General features: G+C 38.1%; 1 protein-coding gene across 1 annotated transcript; it reads left to right on the top strand.

The window, feature by feature from the left end:
* Positions 1-10,634: 10,634 nt before the first annotated feature.
* kcnk15 (potassium channel, subfamily K, member 15) lies at positions 10,635-14,925 on the top strand. Its single transcript, XM_084098138.1, has 2 exons — positions 10,635-11,138; positions 13,174-14,925. Exons 1-2 carry the CDS (start codon positions 10,850-10,852, stop codon positions 14,103-14,105), a joined length of 1,221 nt encoding a protein of 406 aa, XP_083954264.1. The 5' UTR covers positions 10,635-10,849; the 3' UTR covers positions 14,106-14,925.
* The last annotated feature ends 6,136 nt before the right edge of the window (positions 14,926-21,061 follow it).

Genomic DNA, 21,061 nt, shown 5'->3' with positions numbered 1-21,061 from the left:
TAATGTCAAAATTTATTTGAAGTGTAATGTGATTGTTTAATTTCCATCGCGTGTAACAATCAAATTATTTATTACTATTATAAAACAAAATTTTTTTCAAATATGTTTTCTGTCATTTTAGGTAGTTTTTATCATGCTGATTTAAGTTTGTGTTTTTTTTTTTTTTTAATAAGTTTGATCTTAGTTAGTTATTTGATGCTATAAAAATGGGAATGTGATGTTATGATTGACAGTTGTGTTTGACAGCTTCTCTAAACTAAGTAGTCATTGAGTCGCCAATGGACTTTTTTTGGATTTTCAGGGGGAGATTGGAGCTTCAACTTTAATTTCTACATGTCCATAACTGTTTATTTCACACAGTAAACTTTGTTCACTACTGCACAGACTCATGTCCAGCGCTCACCACTGCGCAGACTCGGGTCCAGCGTCCAGCGTTCACCACTGCACAGACTCGGGTCCAGCGTTCACCACTGCACAGACTCGGGTCCAGCGTTCACCACTGCACAGACTCGGGTCCAGCGTTCACCACTGCGCAGATTCGGGTCCAGCGTTCACCACTGTGCATGTCCAGCGTTCACCACTGCACAGACTCGGGTCCAGCGTTCACCACTGTGCATGTCCAGCGTTCACCACTGCACAGACTCGGGTCCAGCGTTCACCACTGTGCATGTCCAGCGTTCACCACTGCACAGACTCGGGTCCAGCGTTCACCACTGTGCATGTCCAGCGTTCACCACTGCACAGACTCGGGTCCAGCGTTCACCACTGCACAGACTCGGGTCCAGCGTTCACCACTGTGCATGTCCAGCGTTCACCACTGCACAGACTCGGGTCCAGCGTTCACCACTGCACAGACTCGGGTCCAGCGTTCACCACTGCACAGACTCGGGTCCAGCGTTCACCACTGCACAGACTCGGGTCCAGCGTTCACCACTGTGCATGTCCAGCGTTCACCACTGCACAGACTTGGGTCCAGCGTTCACCACTGTGCATGTCCAGCGTTCACCACTGCACAGACTCGGGTCCAGCATTCACCACTGTGCATGTCCAGCGTTCACCACTGCACAGACTCGGGTCCAGCGTCCAGCGTTCACCACTGCACAGACTCGGGTCCAGCGTCCAGTGTTCACCACTGCACAGACTCGGGTCCAGCGTTCACCACTGCGCAGACTCGGGTCCAGCGTTCACCACTGCACAGACTCGGGTCCAGCGTTCACCACTGCACAGACTCGGGTCCAGCGTCCAGCGTTCACCACTGCACAGACTCGGGTCCAGCGTTCACCACTGCGCAGCCTCGGGTCCAGCGTTCACCACTGTGCAGATTCGGGTCCAGCGTTCAACACTGTGCATGTCCAGCGTTCACCACTGCACAGACTCGGGTCCAGCGTTCACCACTGTGCATGTCCAGCGTTCACCACTGCACAGACTCGGGTCCAGCGTTCACCACTGCACAGACTCGGGTCCCACGTTCACCACTGTGCATGTCCAGCGTTCACCACTGCACAGACTCGGGTCCTGCGTTCACCACTGCACAGGTCCAGCGTTCACCACTGCGCAGACTCGGGTCCAGCGTTCACCACTGCGCAGACTCGGGTCCTGCGTTCACCACTGCACAGACTCGGGTCCTGCGTTCACCACTGCACAGGTCCAGCGTTCACCACTGCGCAGACTCGGGTCCAGCGTTCACCACTGCGCAGACTCAGGTCCAGCGTTCACCACTGCACAGACTCGGGTGTGGCGTTATTTTCCTGTCAAATGTCGAGAGCGCATTATTGTAGCGCGAAAGTACATTAATATAATGCGCGAGCGCGAATCTCTCTGCTCGCGCGCGGAATATAATGTGCCGAGTGCGAATCTCTCTGCTCGCGCGCGGGAACTGAATGCAGGCTTCATTTTACAGTACAGTTGCACTTTACTTACTGAGTAAATTGTAAAAACATCTGCAAGAACATACCCAGTATTTAAGATGTGCCATGACATTAGGGAAAACTGTTCCTGCGGGGTAGTTACCAGGTAAGTGTAAGGTAAATTATTTGATAAACCCTCTATAAATGGGTGTAGCAATGAACAACAACTATGTAAGACAAAGTAATTTATTGGAAACTACCATCTTAATTTCAAGGTAGTAATAAATAAACATGGACTGTTACCAACATAACCTTAGGATAACTTGTACACACCTAACTTGAATTGATGGGTAATACTGGAGGTGTTTCTAAAAATTGGCTGCCTACATTCTGAGGAAGTACACAATTAAATTGAGTTATTACCAACCTAAACAGGTAACAAGTACACAGTACTTTGTTGAGTTGATATTTAACAGTGGTGTTTTTTTCCCTGGTAGTTTCTCTGTAATTGCATACTAATCACCTTAAGTAATTACACACTAAAATACTATAATTTACCATATGCTTACCAGGTAAATACTTAGTAATTAGTTTGTAGTTTCTCTGCATTTACATACTTGTTACCTGTGGTAATTACCAATAACCAACTATAACTTACCATATATTTACCCGGTAAATACCTAGTAATTAGTTTGTAGTTTCTCTGCATTTACATTCTTGTTACCTGTGGTAATTACCAATAACCAACTATAACTTACCATATATTTACCAGGTAAATACCTAGTAATTAGGGGACTGTAAAAGGAAGGGTTACCATGATTTTTTAACTATTTATTTGTATGATACAGCTGCAAATAAGTATTTGAACACCTGAGAAAATCAATGTTAATATTTGGTACAGTAGCCTTTGTTTGCAATTACAGAGGTCAAACGTTTCCTGTAGTTTTTCACCAGGTTTGCACACACTGCAGGAGGGATTTTGGCCCACTCCTCCACACAGATCTTCTCTAGATCAGTCAGGTTTCTGGGCTGTCGCTGAGAAACACGGAGTTTGAGCTCCCTCCAAAGATTCTCTATTGGGTTTAGGTCTGGAGACTGGCTAGGCCACGCCAGAACCTTGATATGCTTCTTACAGAGCCACTCCTTGGTTATCCTGGCTGTGTGCTTCGGGTCATTGTCATGTTGGAAGACCCAGCCTCGACCCATCTTCAGTGCTCTAACTGAGGGAAGGAGGTTGTTCCCCAAAATCTCGCAATACATGGCCCCGGTCATCCTCTCCTTAATACAGTGCAGTCGCCCTGTCCCATGTGCAGAAAAACACCCCCAAAGCATGATGCTACCACCCCCATGCTTCACAGTAGGGATGGTGTTCTTGGGATGGTACTCATCATTCTTCTTCCTCCAAACACGTTTAGTGGAATTATGACCAAAAAGTTCTATTTTGGTCTCATCTGACCACATGACTTTCTCCCATGACTCCTCTGGATCATCCAAATGGTCATTGGCAAACTTAAGACGGGCCTTGACATGTGCTGGTTTAAGCAGGGGAACCTTCCGTGCCATGCATGATTTCAAACCATGACGTCTTAGTGTATTACCAACAGTAACCTTGGAAACGGTGGTCCCAGCTCTTTTCAGGTCATTGACCAGCTCCTCCCGTGTAGTTCTGGGCTGATTTCTCACCTTTCTTAGGATCATTGAGACCCCACGAGGTGAGATCTTGCATGGAGCCCCAGTCCGAGGGAGATTGACAGTCATGTTTAGCTTCTTCCATTTTCTAATGATTGCTCCAACAGTGGACCTTTTTTCACCAAGCTGCTTGCCAATTTCCCCGTAGCCCTTTCCAGCCTTGTGAAGGTGTACAATTTTGTCTCTAGTGTCTTTGGACAGCTCTTTGGTCTTGGCCATGTTAGTAGTTGGATTCTTACTGATTGTATGGGGTGGACAGGTGTCTTTATGCAGCTAACGACCTCAAACAGGTGCATCTAATTTAGGATAATAAATGGAGTGGAGGTGGACATTTTAAAGGCAGACTAACAGGTCTTTGAGGGTCAGAATTCTAGCTGATAGACAGGTGTTCAAATACTTATTTGCAGCTGTATCATACAAATAAATAGTTAAAAAATCATATATTGTGATTTCTGGATTTTTTTTTTTTTTTCTCTCACAGTGGACATGCACCTACGATGACAATTTCAGACCCCTCCATGATTTCCAAGTGGGAGAACTTGCAAAATAGCAGGGTGTTCAAATACTTATTTTCCTCACTGTATATATATATATATATATATATATACATACATATAGCCTGTACATATGCTCATAAAAAAAAGAGTGCAAGCATATTCGTCTGAAATAATTCTGTATTTTCAGCTTCAGAATCATGAATATTGTTATTCTAGTGTCACTATTGTCCTGTGCATTGGGTTTCCAGCACCAAGTTCCACTGGGGGGCCGGGATGAGGGGGCCGGGATGAGGAGGAGGGAGGGTCGAGCTAGCCTCCGTTTTGTTTGACAGTACTCAACAAGAAGTGACGTCACCCAACATCGCATAGAGCACCTTTAAGTGTGTGCACTACGACTATGAAAAGCCATGATCAATGGAGCTCTGAAATTATGATTCACCATGGCAACAGGACCCGATAAAAAGACGTCTGCATACTTCCGAGTCAATTCGTAAGTATAATTCTTAATCACTGTTATATTATCATGTGAAAACTGACAGAATGGTAAGTTATTGAACTAATACTCATTTTCAAGGTATCCCACGAGCAAAAAAAATAAAGAAAAAAAAATAAAAGAATGTGGCAGCAAATAAAAATGAGGTATAAAAACATAATTCAATCAGTTAAATCTTTAAGCATAAAAGGTTAATGGGTGTAGGCTACATCAGGGTTCACCAATCTCGGTCCTGGAGGGCCGCTGTCCTGCAGAGTTTAGCTCCAACCAGCTCCAACACAGTTTGAAAGTTTCTAGTATGCCTAGTGAGACCTTGATTAGCTGGTTCAGGTGTGTTTAATTGGGGTTGGAGCTAAACTCTGCAGGACAGCGGCCCTCCAGGACCGAGATTGGTGAACCCTGGGCTACATGACTTTACAAGCATTTGACATTAAATATTGATATTTAAAACATTAATTAATTAAATATTTAAACATTTGAGTGTCTATTTCTGTTTCCACATAGTCAAATGCTCTTTTCACATAATTAAATGTTCCCTAATCCAACCTGTAACATTTCCTAATTAGGCCAATGAAATTAACATTTGACTTCTATTCAGCCAACAGCAAGAAGGACCTGCACCCCCACTGATAGATGAAGAGGAGATTAACACAATACCAAGTGTTGGAAGAATATCAAAAACCAGCAGCAAAAAGAATAATTGCTTTTGTATTTGTATAAATAATGATGACCAAATAAATTGTGAATAATTTTTGTGTATTTAACACACTGTAAAACCCAACAAGTTCAACTAGCTCATTTATTTTGAGGACACCGATTACCTCAATTTAATTGATTTGATAAAAAAACACTTATTACTAACCAGACTGACTTTATTTCTGTCAAACGTCTACAGAAGGTCTTATTGAGAATTAACAGAGGTTTAGATATTGATGACTTATTGAGGTTCATTTGAAGACACCATGATAGAGATCAGTGTTTGCTTTAGCTGGGCTCTTGACCTTAACATCAGTTTTTCTCTGGCTGCTGTAACTGTTGCAGGCACAAAATAAAATATGATCAGGTGTTGATGGTTGTGTTTTGATGATGAAAATCATAAATTAGAGACTTGATTCATTGATCTTTTCCAGAGCTTAATCTCTAATTTAGCAGGTGATATTTTAATAGTTTTGTATTAGTCATTATAATAGAACTCTGGTTCTATAGCGTATGATCGATGGTTATAGCAATCAGATTTTATAAATCTCTGTTGTTACATGCTGACACACACAGACATCAAGAATCAGCATATGAACCTCAACAATGGTGACAATTAACAAAATATTCAGATATACCTCTGAGGGTTGTTCCATAAAACAAGATTAGAATACAAGCCAGGCTTATTTTGGTTAGTCAGACTTATTGTCGGTGGATTCTGTTTCATAAAGCAAACTTAAAATAGTTCAAACTCAGTTACCCTGGCAACTTATGCTGGGAAACTAGCCTGGTCCAGGGCAGGCTAACTGTCAGGCTAAGCCTCAGCTGTTACACAGATCCTCTAACACTGACCGACAAGAACACAATGATATTACCACTGACACTCTCTCATACCATTATTGGACTTTATTAACCACTATTAGTCCAAAAATAAATACACAGTATACAGAAAATATGTAAAAACTTAAATAAGGCTACAATGATAAATTAGACTAGACAGACAGAATATATAAACTACAGGTTTTCTTTTTTTACTGGCTGAATGTTTTGTGCCCAAGATTTAATTAGATTGTTTTAAAGATTTATGAATACATTTCTCTCTGGTTTTGTTTGGCAGCTGTAGTACATGTTTATGATTATTAGAAGAACATCAGAACACAATCTAAAAAAAAGCTTTTTAAAGCAGAAGTTAAAATTAAAAATAAATAATTACAAAAGCACAGTATAAATTTTAACTGGTAAGATGAATCTGAGCTTAGTAATTGACAGTATATTAGCCTACATTTGATTTACCCCATTACAATAGTTCCTTTACAGTTATTGCTATCATAAAAATACACTTGTAGGTTTAAACTTCTAAATAAGGCACATCTAATGTCCAAATAACACATTTAACACAATTATACAAATGGACAGTTCCTTTAAAGACATCATATTTTCCCCCAATAAATATTCATTTATTATTTATTTTTCCTTCTACTTTTTTTTCTTTTGTGATAATACCCACCAACACATAGCCCAAAAAACACATGATTAGAACAATAACCAAAAAGTACATAGTTAGACACTTTTACATATGATTTAAGGGGGAAAAAACAATAAATAAATATTAATAAAAATGTAACATTCACATATTTATATCAAACTCTTATAATGACACATAATTCCTAATAGTTATTCAAGTAATATTATTTGAATATCAAATATTCAATATTAAATAAGTCAATAAATAAAATAACAAATAACTAGAAATAAAAGGGAGGGAGGGTTATATAAAAATGTAGGCTAATATATATTCCTTTATTTTATGGAATATTCTTTGATTTTAGAGTTGCACATATCTTTTCAAAATGTATACATTTGCTCTTAATTTCATGTTATCCTCTCCATAATGTACTTTAGAAACTAAATGAATAGGCACTTCACCACAAAGCATAGAGCTGCTGTGTCTACTATCTAGCCGGGATAATTTAGATGCAGCCTTGGCTCTTCACCAGCTTCGAGTAATGAACACATGTTCAAAACAATTCTTCTAAGTGGTTTAGTGCTTCACCAAAGTTTCATTTTCCCATCACTATTTTCTTGTTTTTTTGTGTCGTGATAATGCATTTTATGAATACTCAATTACAGCAGCCAGGGAACTTAAATGCAAAAGTCAAGGGTCAAGAGCCCAACTAAAGCAAACGCTGATCTCCATCATGGTGTCTTCAAATGAAACTCAATAAAACATCAACTTCTAAACCTCTGTTAATTCTCAATAAGAACTTCTGTAGACGTCTGACAGAAATAAAGTCAGTCTGGTTAGTAATAAGTGAAGCTGGTAATGCTGTTTGTGGAGTTGTTTAATCCTCCTCTGCTGAGATCTTCAGAGATTTAATGTCTTATTTTATCCTCAGTTGATTTCATCTAAGGCTGTGACTGAAGTCAGTTGTTCTTGTGTTTCTCTTTCCTTCAGTGATTCTGCTTGGTAACAGCAGGTGAGCATCACTAAATCAGCACTTAATTAATCACTTAATTATACAATTATTATCCAATTATCATGCTGGGAACTAAAAATGTTCTATAACTTGAACTTGAGTTCTGTTTCAATCATTGTGTCCACATAACTTTCTGTAATATTTGAGTGCAATTACCTCATTTTTATCTAATACATATAAAAATCACATCTTTCAAAGATGAATCTCAGCAGTTGCTTCACTATTGCGAAAGATCCATCTACAAACAGTTATCATTTTGAAATAAGACATTAAGTCTCCATTAATGCTGAAATACAATTCATGCTAAGAATATAGTTTGACTGACTTAAAATCAGCCAATTAGACTATTATTCTCTAGCTTATCCTCCTATTATCAAATGTTTTTATTTGTGACACCTCTGACTTGACTACACTGTTAACCCTTGCTGTAAAAAAAGGCCAAATTCTGACAATATCATTCCATTTTCCAATAAAACAGTAATATACTGTAGAAAACAAAAATAGCCTACAGGAATATACTGTAAATCAGCAGTGCTCAAAATCGACACTCAGAGGCTGTTTTCACAATCACACCCTATACCCTCATTCACTATTCCCTACATTAGTTCACTAATATATTCCACTTGACAGAGTGAATGAAAAGAAGTGAGTGAATTGAGACACTGATGAACACCTGATAAGCAGAATCACTGAAGGACAGAGAAACACAAAGAGTAACACAAGAACTAAAACTGACTTCAGCCACACTGAGCGTGAAACCAGTTTACAAACCAGTTTACGATTTCTTTTATACATGTACAAAAGTTCTTGTTGAGAATTAACAGATATTTAGTTGGTGATGTTTTATTGAATATAATAAAGTTTATAGTCACCATGATGGAGATCAGTATTTGTTTTAGTTGGTCACTTTACACTTGACTTTATACCATTAGTTTCTCTCTGGCTGCTTTAACTATGAGTTTATAAAACACATTTGTTATGGGAAGAACAAGCCAAGAAGAAGATGATCAGGTGTTTTTGACTGTTGAGATAATGCCATAATCACCCTGGACATGTCTGATTCTCTGATCTCACAAATCTCAAGATTTTAATTTATGGGTATTTAATATTTATCATATATTTTTTAATTTACAACATGAAATACAGCATTATTTCTGTAACCATTTATTCTGGATGATATTGAAATCATGCAGTGCATTAAAACCTTTTGATCTCCTGTTAAGCTCAGACACACACAGACATCAACAATCAGCACATGAATCTCAGCAATGGTGACAATCAAAACTTGAATGTCACAATGCATGCTGGGTTCCAGGATAGTATAAAACTCCCCCCCAAACCCCCCCCCCACCTTTGTTGAGATTCATGTGCTAATTTTTGATATCTCTGTGTTTCTACAATACAGTGTAGCTCTGTTTCTTTGGTTGTGCATGATGTGTTAAAAAATCATCATTGTAACTCATTGTTGTAGTTTAACAGTGGTGCTAATGTAACACTTTTGATACAGGATTAAACTCTGAATGAGGTTAGTGATTCAACAGGCTTTTCAATTAAACATCTCAATGACAACTTCTTTTGATGTATGACAGAAATAAAGCCATACTGTTAATAATAAGTGTAATAATGTGTAATGGCTGGAAGTCAGTTGTAGTTCTTGTGTTTCTCTTTCCCTCAGTGATTCTGCTTGTTAACAGCAGGTGTTCATCACTAATGCTCAACAATCACTTACATATTCACTTAATTATCTCACTGCAACACTGTCTCAATGTTACTTTTTACTCTTTGTAGTGTGGATTTTCCTGTGGGGTTGAAAGGGTTAACAGTGTAAGATATAAAGACACTCCCACTGAATGTATTTTAACAGTAATTAACTGTAAGTAATAAAACAGGTTTATACTGTAACACTGTTGCCAGTAGTTTACTGTAAAATTTAGTTTTGTGGGTCACCATTGTGCTGAAGAGTAGAGCCTGTGCTTCAGTCCAGCAGAAGATCTAGAAACACTGATGATTTGCTGCATGTTGCTTTATTTAACAGGCGTGATCGTGTAGTTGCTGGTCCAGTGGAAATCTCTTTATGTTTAATAGTTTTTTAGTGGTCTCAAATGAAAAAAGTTCACATTATTAATGCATTACACATTTTAGTTAATACATTTATATGACAGTTGGTCAATTTAAGGCAGTCGGTTCTGCAAGTGAAATTAGTTAACAAGAGTTTTAATTTAGTGCATTTTACAGTAACATACTGTAGATTACAGTAAAGAACTGTACAATTAACCGTATATTACTGACAACAGTGTTGCCAATATTTTACTGTAAAAAAAACCTGGTAAGGTCTAACAGTGTAGATCAGAAATTTGAATATGAATACAGAGGGTTCAAGATCCCAAGCAAATGGAACTTGGTGACTTCAAAACAATTACAGTGGTAAGAATACTTTTATTACAGTGGCATGGTTAAAGACAACTATATAATGTAAATTCACAGCAAAACAAGAGCAGTAAATTACTGTGACGTCAACATCATTCTGCTGTTGGTTCAGTCATTTGTAAGAATATGAACCAGCATGCGTTGATGTCAGAGTAAATTTCTATCACAGTAAATTACTCTTTAAAACGATTTTTTAAAATATTTTTTTTACAATGTTCTTAGCTTGAATTTCGTTGCATGAAGCTGAAGTTCAGGACCATGAACAGCGACAGTCTGCTCGCATCCTCGCGCAAGCACTCAAAGCTTCGTGATGGTTCTGTTGTTTCCTCAGCTCGCAATGACCACGCGCTTGCAGACATCAGTACGCGTATACGCGACCTCAACATCTTCACACTCACCAGGGTATGAGCATGTCCTGTTGAGACTGACTGTGCGCGTGCAGCTGGACTTCAGGAGATTTTATTGGTCGCCAGACATGACAGATTCAGCTTCGAAACCTCCCTCGCACGATTTGCGCATAACAGGAAGACTGTAGTTTGATCTCTACCACATCTCAACGAATTTACCTGCAACAAATGAAAACGGTACACTATGTTCTTCCTCAGAAACGCGTCTGACAGAATACCTGGATATTACTCAATGTCACATAAACCAAGAAGCCCCATAGACTGAGCGTTAATACCGATGCACTGAATCGCGCAACCTGTTCGAGCTCATCTGAAGATGAAGATGAAGAAGCAGAACGTGCGCACGCTCTCTCTCATCCTCTGCATGTTCTCGTACCTGCTGGTGGGCGCCGCGGTCTTCGACGCGTTAGAGTCCGAGACTGAGAGCGCGCGGAAACGCTTCTTAGAGCAGAAGCGCAACGACATGAAGAGGAAGTATCGCTTCACTGAGGATGACTATCGGGAGATCGAGCGGGTAGTGCTGCAGGCTGAGCCCCATCGCGCTGGCAGACAGTGGAAATTCGCTGGGTCTTTTTACTTTGCCATAACTGTCATCACCACGATAGGTGAGTTTCAGTGTTTCCGTGTTTCAGCCGTTGCGTGCGAAAAAAAATCTAGCCTACTTGCTAAATAGCATTAAGAATATAGCAATTGAATTAGTAACGATCGCATTACTAATCATACACACTTAAAAATAAAGGTTCTTTATTGGCATTGATGGTTTCATGAAGAACCTTTAACATCTTTCCATTGGACAAAAGGTTCTTTATAGATTATTAGCCTAAAATGTTCTTCACACTAGAAGAAAATGGTTCTTTTAAGAACTGCTCAGACTAAAAAAAATAAGAAGAAAATTAAGGTTATTTTATGACATCGCTGCAAAAAATTTAAATTTTATTGTTTATTTTTATTTTATTTTACATTTTTAAGAATGTAACCTACAATTATACAACTTTCTGTAACACTATTACAGTGTCTTTGTTACATTTGTACATGTACATACACTGTGAAGTCTAATTAGTTGGACTTAAAAAAAAGCATGCAAACCGATTGCCTTAAAAAAACAAGTGAAATAGGAATAGTATGTGGTACTGACAAATGCTTAGTTAGTATAGTTCACTTACACAAGAGTTCTAGTAAATAAAAAATAACTGTAGAGAGTACTTGATAATTTACTTCAAATAAAATATAATTGCTACCATTGTTGTGTTTTGTATGCTGAATGTCGAAGTCTGTGTGACTCAAGTGTGATCAATTGCAAAATTGTCACAAATATAGAGGGATTATATAAGCCCAATTAAAAGTTTCACAAGGTGTTTAGGACGTAAGTTTTAGCAACAAAATTATAAAAGCTCATTAATTGACATGAAATGTAGTTATGTAATACATCACTCATTAATACCCACATACATAAAAATACATTTACATATATAATAATATATTTTACTTCTCTTCATTCCAAACCAAATAACAGATTTCTTGTTGCAATCACTGCATCAAAGATAATTACAGTAGTATAAATGAAGTTCCAAGTGCCCAACCAAAGGGATCACTATCGCCATAATGGTGACTAAAAACATTTTAGGAAAATCAACATTTAATGTATGAAGTCAGCTTATGTGATGTTCTCTCAAATTTTTCAGTTGTATTGACAATTCAACATGATGAAGATGACTTTGGGAAATGAGTGAATGCAAACAGAGTAAATGAGTGGAAAGTCCATTAAGATTTTTCCCGCCTCAAAAACCACACTCAAACCAATCAATTAATCTTAACTAGGGTTTTCTTAGTAAACAAAGCATAGTATGTGAATAGTGCAGATTACTAGATTTTTACAATTAAGTTAAGACATTAAGTAAAGTTAACTAAAACGTGTTAGTTAGAATCATTGTTGGAATTTACAGTGTAGGAATGACTGTAAATTATGCATAATTACAGACAACCAACCCTAAGCCAAAATCTAACCCTATATTAATGATTAATATTAATAACCACAATCTTTGAAATTTACAGTGCATTACTGGCAATTTTGGTTGCCAGTAAGACTGTAAATAAACAACAGATGAAAAATTATAAAAACAAATGTTGTCACACTTCTGATGACTGGGTGAGAACAGAAATTTGATATGAATATACAAGGTTTAAAGATCCTAAGCTAATGTAGTGAAGTGATGTGAAGGCCAAGTATGGTAACCCACACTCACAATTAACCCACCCAAGTTAGTTCAAACATATGAGTAGTGAACACACACACACACACACACACATACTCCCTCTCTCTCTCTCTCTCTCTCTCTCTCTCTCTCTCTCTCTCTCTCTCTCACACTCACACACACACACACTCATACATAATCATATAAATTTCAGGCTGTTAATCACATAAATTTCAGGCTGTTATTTTCAAATTTACTGTAAAAAAATGACAGTATTACAGTAAAAATTGCTACTTATTTACCTAATTACACTGTAACAAGGACACCAGAAAATAAAGTGTAATTAATCTTTTAGGTAACATTGACAAATGTATCCATGAAGCATGTGTTTTGGCACTGATGTGTGCCTCAGTCCTCCGACTGAGATGTTGGCACTGTTTTTCTGCAGGTTACGGCCATGCCGCCCCCGGCACAGACGCAGGGAAGGTCTTCTGCATGTTCTATGCCGTTCTGGGCATCCCTCTTACACTGGTGATGTTCCAGAGTCTGGGCGAGAGGATGAACACGTTCGTCCGCTACCTCCTCAGCCGCGTCAAGAGATGCCTCGGGCTTCATCGCACAGAGATTTCCATGGAAAACATGGTTTTGGTAGGTTTCTTGTCTTGCCTGGGAACTCTGTGCGTGGGGGCCGCAGCCTTCTCGCACTTCGAGGGCTGGACGTTCTTCCACGCGTACTACTACTGTTTCATCACTCTCACCACCATCGGCTTTGGGGACTTCGTGGCTCTGCAGAAGAAGGAGGACCTTCAAGAAAAGACACCTTATGTAGTCTTTAGTTTCATGTACATCCTTGTGGGCTTGACAGTGATCGGCGCGTTCCTCAACTTGGTGGTGTTGAGGTTCCTCACTATGAACAGCGAGGATGAGAAGCGGGACGCTCAGGAACGAGCCTCACTGAAAAGGGGTCGCAACCTCACGGCCATGAATTCTGGGCGGGATAATCACGTCCACAGCAATCTCTTCTTGCCCATAGAGGAGGGCACCAGCTGCACCAACCTCATCCTGTCCCCAGCAGAGGAGCGCGAGCTGTACTCGCCTCTGCCCCTGCCGTTACACGCAAACCAGCGCCGCTCTCGGTCTCAGCTGAGCCTGCTGTGCTCCTGCATTTGCTATCACCTGGGCCTCTGCAACAGCCCAACCCCGTCCCAAAACAAGTGCCCTGAGTGCAACATTAACTCGGTGTACTACAACTCTGTTTCCTACAGGATACAAGGTAGCTCCTCAACCAGGAACAATACAGTTCTTTCCTCTCCTGGTAGCACACTTTCTCCTGGACTCAGCTTCAGAGAGCTGCCAGGCGTACGGAGGAAGTCTCTGTAACTAGTGGGCTGTCGTCTGCTTTAGATTGAGAGTATACTGAGGGAGCGTACATTCTGTAGCGCAAGTCAGCAAAGACAATGGGCAAATGTTTGAAGTATTTTTAAACCTGTTAAAAATGAATAAGCATGTGTTTTCAAAGGACAGCAGTCGCTTACTTTGAGTTATGTTACAGGAGATGCATATGATAATTGTAAAAATCTGTGAAATATTGGGCATTGAAAACATCTGTCATCCAAATACCTGTTGCAACACTGCCATATTTGAGGGTGACAGGCACAGTAAGCCCCAAAAGAACATTACAAACAATGATAAATATCTGTTTCGTCTGGAAGTCATGTGGCTTGTTTTAGGGGCACAATGAAAGTTTAAATATACTTTGATTATCTCAAACCTTTAGATTTCCGCTGTATAGGACCTGCACTAGAACACACAATGATAGACCAGCCTCGTGCAAGCAAATTGCCTTTTAGTGTTTTTACATGATATCAGAATGTCTGAAGTAAAGTCGGTAGGTGTAATTTAAAAGTGTGGGATTTACTAAGAGACAAATCTTCTCACCATTGTGCCTTTGAGCAAGACACTGAGCCCCTGGTGACATCGAGGGGGCTGGAGGAGCAGTTATGGTAATTCATATGTTGCATTTTATTAGACATTTAAAACCTTCTTCTGTGGTCAGAAACAGATATCAGTTAAATCAGTACTGATGTACCCATTGATGTTGGGAAAATCATCTTTGGTTTCAGTATTGAAGTATGTGCATGTTATGGTTGATTTGCAGTGCTTGCACAATATATAATAAAAGCCTTTGGCTATGCTTATTAAGTTACTGTAGTTTTTATTGTAACCTTATTGTAACCTATTGTTTTTTCAGTTGTTTAGCATGTAGCTGGTACAAAAAAAAGTATGACAAAATGAATCCAGAGACAGAAAAATGATTCTATCGAGAGTATGTAAATGTTTAAAATTGAATTTTGAATTCAAGCTCATGGAAATAAATGTGTCTAGTTATTCATATACCCTTTTACAAGTGAACTAATAACGGGGCCTTTTGTGTGACATAAAACTCAGAAAGAGTCCCTCAGCAAGACTGAACTCTACATCACTATCCCAGCTAACAGATTTTTGTTATAAGAACGTTCTCCAAATATTCAGTGTTGGTTCTGGGGACGTAAAAAAAGTTTTCTTGATGTTAGAGGACGTGTTTTAGAAGGTATGATGTTCCTCAAAAGTTCTTTCAACTTAATTTTGATTAACAATTAAATATTCTAGGAATGTTGATTTGTAACATTCCAAGAACATAGAAATGTCCAGTTTCCTGAATGTTAATAGAATGTTAAAGGTTAGTATGATGTTCCTGAAACATTCTTTCACTCAAACACCTGCTGTGAACAAGCACCGAAAGAAAGAGAAATAAGAACACAAACAAAACTTTCTTCAGTCACAGCCTTAGATGAAATCAACTGAAGAGAAAAGTAGACATTCAATCTGTGAAGATCTCAGCAGAGGAGGATTAAACAACTCAAACAGCATTTCCAGCTTCACTTATTACTAACCAGACTGACTTTATTTCTGTCACACGTCTACAGAAGTTCTTATTGAGAATTAATAGAGGTTTACACTGTAAAATGTAATTAGTTGACCTTACTTAAAAAAGTATGCAAACTCGTTGCCTCAAAAAAATTAAGCAAAGTAATCTTAAGATTAGTGAGTTAGAAAAGCTTGTTTATATTAAGTGTGCAGTACTAAATCAAGTAGTACCACTAGCACGTTTTTTTATGTTCATGTAACTTAATAGCCATGCTTAGTGTTAACTTATTTTTTTTTTCATTTTGTGTGGATTGCTTGATATAAATTTAACCCCACTTAGAATTACTAAATACCTACAACTTAACACTTTTAGTTCTGCTCACTCATTTTTCAAGTTCACTTAAATTAAAGAAACCAATTTCTGAGTTAGGATTACTTTACTAATTATAGCAGCACTGTCCTTGTACAGCATAACATTTAGAATTTCTTAAAAGTTTCCATTATACAATTTTTTTTTTTTTTTAGCTTTTAGACACATTGACATCAAGAATCAGCCTGTGAATCTCAACAATGGTGACAATTATAAAGCATGTTGCAGTGCATTCTGGGTGCCACCAATCAAAACTCATTCATGGCTCCCATCATGCATTGCTGCATGAATAAATAATGAGCTTATGATCAGAGGTGATCTGTTTGTCACCGTTGCTGAGATTCATAAACTAATTCTTGATGTCTGTGTGTGCCTACTTAAAAAAAAAAATGAATTTTTTTAAAAAAACTTTTTTTAAATTTGAAGTTTTTTATTATTATTATTTATTTGGATTTCATTGAAATGGCTAAAAATATTATGCTGTAGTGCTGTACCAGGACAGTGCTGGTATAATTAATAAAGTAAAGCTAACTCAGAAATTGGGCTCTATATGAGTTCAGTGAATCAGGTCAAATGATTGTGAAGTAACGATTATGTTAAAACACAACTAACACCATCAGATTACCTTTTCTATTTGTTCATCTGGCTGTTATAACTCAGGTACAGCAGCCAAACAAAATTTAAAATTAACGATATAAGGGTCAAGAGCCCAACTAAAACAAACACTGATCACCATAATGGTGGCTTAAAATTTCGGTTTTCTCCTTCAGCCAATAGTAGCTATTCAAGGGCGGGTCTTGGCGTGGCCCTATATTGCCGTCTAGCGTAGAGAGGACTGATCTGCGCATGCCCACAGGTCATAAACTTACTTTTTCTAAATTAATCCAGCTCAAGTAGACTGAGCTGGTAAGATTTTTCAACGTCAAAGAACAAGTAATTTACTAAAAGCGAGTGTTAATAGCAGGTTGAAAAAAAATGATTAAGGTCAATTTACTATTTTTAATTAAATACCATGTTTGCATTTACAGTGTAGCTATTCAAGGGCGGGTCTTGGCGTGGCCATATATCGCCGTCTAGCGTAGAGAGGACTGATCTGCGCATGCCCACAGGTCATAAACTTACTTTTTCTAAATGAATCCAGCTCAATGCATGTTGGGAGCCATGAAGGTGTTTTGTTGGCATGAAGAATGTCACCATTGTTGATGTCTGTGAGTGTATGAATGACACAAAACATTTTCAAACACAGTTTTAAAAAAAGTTAACAATGACAGTGTTTTTTACACACTCATTGACATCAATATTCATCATCTGAAATACAACAATGGTGATACAAACAATATTTATCACATCAGCATGACTTTTAAATGTTTCAATAATGCTTCAATTCTGTCAGGCAAAAACCACAGAAAAAGCTGATGTTTGACCTTTGAAGAAGCCATGTTGAGTTTATCTGCTTTATCAATGTAGAAATGTTTTCTGAAATCACCTGCAAAGGCTGAAAAAAAGCAACTTAACATAAGTCAAGGGTCAAGAGCCCAACTAAAGCAAACGCTGATCACCATGATAGTAACGTCAAACGAAACAGTCATTCATCAACATCTAAACCTCTGTTAATTCTCAATAAGAACTTCTGTAGACGTCTGACAGAAATAAAGTTAGTCTGGTTAGTAATAAGTGAAGCTGGTAATGCTGTTTGTGGAGTTGTTTTACATTATACATTTTACATTGTTTTACATTGTAAACTTTTTAGTAAGATTTTAGCAACAAGCTTGTCAGGGATTTTAGCAGAGCTGATCCACCTGGATCAAACCTGTGCTGTACAAGGAAGAAAGATCATGGACAGCCTCGTACTGATTAGAGACGCCATCTGTTACGTGAGAGACAGAAATATTAATTTAGCGGTGTTAAATTTAGATTTTGAAAAAGCATTTGACCGGGTCTCGCACCAGTACTTGTTTAAAGTACTGAATAAAATGGGTTTTCCAGAGAGATTTTTAGCTTGGGTGGGATTGCTATATAGGGATATAAATAGCAGAATCCTGTTAAGCGGACATCTTAAAAAAGCAGTTAATATACGCTGCGGCATCCGTCAGGGCTGTCCATTATCTCCTCTCTCCTGTTTGTAATGTGCATAGAACCATTAGCACAGGCTTTGAGAAGGGATCAACGGATCAGAGGACTTTCTATTCCAGGGACAGGGGGACAGACTGCAAAGACTGCACTTTATATGTGTAGCAGGGTGAAGTGTACCCGTGTTGATCATTGGCCAGTGTCATGTAAAAACATTGAACCTATCAGCCTTGGTGCCTATTTATACCATGGTGTCATGGTATAAAATGGGGAGGTTTTTGTCACTTGGATGCGTTGTCACCCGTACCGCCCCTTTACGGAAGTCGCCATTTATGAATGGGAGAGTAGCTGAAGTGCCGTGCACAGGCTGCCCCGGGTTTTGAGGTTGGTACGTCTGTTTTGAGGAATTTCGTCAATGGAATGTGTATTTACTATTTAGAGTCTGTGTAGTTCATTGACGAGCAACCGGCGGCATGTTAAGGCCAGCGATCACGCATAGTGCTGCGCTGAGAACATTTCCGGTACACTCAAAAAAAATGTTTTGTCTAAAAATAAGATTTATGTTTTTGAATTGCATAACAAATTTCCATGCATTTGGATTACATAGTTTTAACATAAACCAATCAATAATCTGAATGTGATTCATATTTTTAAGTCATATCTAAATGAAACAGATAAGATTTATGTAATTGTATTAATAACCTGAATGTGATTTATATTTGTCAGTTGTATGTAAATGAAACAGGTAAGATTTATGTAATAGTACACAGAAAAACGCCCATGTTAAATTAACACTGCTCAGTGTTCATATGTGTGCACACTACAGAGTTAAAGCGGTGTTGAAGTTAATGAGATAATTAACTTATGATTGAGCATTAATGATGAACACCTGCTGTTAACAAGCAGAATCACTGAAGGAAAGAGAAACACAAGAACTACAACTGACTTCAGACACAGCCTTAGATGAAATCAACTGAAGAGAAAAGAAGACATTAAATCTGTGAAGATCTCAGCAGAGGAGGATTAAACAACTCCACAAACAGCATTACCAGCTTCACTTATTACTAACCAGACTGACTTTATTTCATTTCCGTTTGAATTAAATCAATAGTTATATTTTAAAGTCACCATGATATTGGTTAGCATTTGCTTTAGTTGGACTCTTGACCATTGACTCTGTAATGTAAAATTTTCTCTGGTTGCTATAATTATGTGTTTATAAAACACATTTGTTGCAGCAAAAAAGCCATGAGAAAAAGAGATCAGGTGATGTTGGCTGTTTATTGATGATGATGAAGACAAAGTCATCATCATGTAATTGCCTCATTCGCTGATCTTGTTCAGTGTCTAATGCTTTTTAATATTGTTTTATTCATAACAGAAGCCATTTGATTTTACAGCATGAAATCTAACAGTGTTGTTTATCAAACAATATACTTTTTTTTTTTCAATAGTTAGTGCACAAAAACCTTTCATCTATGGCATTACTTAGACTCACAGACATCAAGAAACAGCATATGAATCTCAACAATGGTGACAAAAGCTACAAAAATCCTGATGCATAATTTATTAATGCCGCAATGCATGCTGGGAGATATGGGTGAGTTTTGATTGGTGGTACCCAGCATGCACTGCAGCATGAAGCATTTCATTGATTGTCACCATTGTTGAGAGTCATACACTGATTATTGATGTCCAAGTAATAATGTAGAAAGTTTAATGCACTAAATGTTTTTAAAATTCTTTATATTATTTGATTAACTGTTGTATCTAATGCTGTCAGGTCACACAGCTACTATAACAATTAAAACAAAATCACATAACCCCAATAATCAAAGCATTAGACACTGAAAAAGATAAGTGATTCAGGCCACAATATGATGATTACACCTTCATCAATAAACAGCCAACATCAACTGATCTCATGTTCTCTTGGCTTTTTCGCTGCAACAAATGTGTCTTATAAACACATAATTATAGCAACCAGGAAAAATTTACATTACAGAGTCAATGGTCAAGAGTCCAACTAAAGCAAACGCTAACCACCATCATGGTGACTTTAAAATATAACTATTGATTTAATTCAAACGGAAATGAAATAAAGTCAGTCTGGTTAGTAATAAGTGAAGCTGGTAATGCTGTTTGTGGAGTTGTTTAATCCTCCTCTGCTGAGATCTTCACAGATTTAATGTCTTCTTTTCTCTTCAGTTGATTTCATCTAAGGCTGTGTCTGAAGTCAGTTGTAGTTCTTGTGTTTCTCTTTCCTTCAGTGATTCTGCTTGTTAACAGCAGGTGTTCATCATTAATGCTCAATCATAAGTTAATTATCTCATTAACTTCAACACCGCTTTAACTCTGTAGTGTGCACACATATGAACACTGAGCAGTGTTAATTTAACATGGGCGTTTTTCTGTGTACTATTACATAAATCTTACCTGTTTCATTTACATACAACTGACAAATATAAATCACATTCAGTTTATTAATACAATTACATAAATCTTATCTGTTTCATTTAGATATGACTTAAAAATATGAATCACATTCAGATTATTGATTGGTTTATGTTAAAACTATGTAATCCAAATGCATGGAAATTTGTTATGCAATTCAAATACATAAATCTTATTTTTAGACAAAAAAATTTTTTTGAGTGTATGTATGTATGAAGGCCATTCGCGTGGTTTGTCTCTTTTATTGTTTTATTAGTAATTTTTCTGTTTCATGTTCGACAGATTGAGTGACAGAAGCAAGGGTTTCAGTTTCACCTCTATATTACGGGACGAGATGCACGTCTATTGACGTAACTCACTGCTGCCTTGTCTGGGCTTATTCCGGTCATTGTTTTGTTGGAGTGAACTTTGTGTGTGTGTGTGTTTTATAAGTGCGGGCCCGGACGATTGCTCGCCGAAGAGGGAGAGCAAAAGTGGAAGCGTGGCTGGTGTTCTCAGGCCGGCTTGCTTGTCAGGTGTGCGAGTTGATTGTGGC

This window comes from Abramis brama (assembly GCF_963993115.1).
Source record: "Abramis brama genome assembly, chromosome: 22".
Classification (NCBI taxonomy): domain Eukaryota; kingdom Metazoa; phylum Chordata; class Actinopteri; order Cypriniformes; family Leuciscidae; genus Abramis; species Abramis brama.
Note: the sequence above shows the minus strand (reverse complement) of the source record. Positions and strands in the feature narration are given on the sequence as shown.

Coding starts and splice junctions, on each gene's coding strand:
- kcnk15 (XM_084098138.1), top strand. CDS start 10,850: ATGAAGATGAAGAAGCAGAACGTGCGCACGCTCTCTCTCATCCTCTGC. Junction 11,139..13,173: donor AACTGTCATCACCACGATAG/GTGAGTTTCAGT, acceptor GTTTTTCTGCAG/GTTACGGCCATGCCGCCCCC.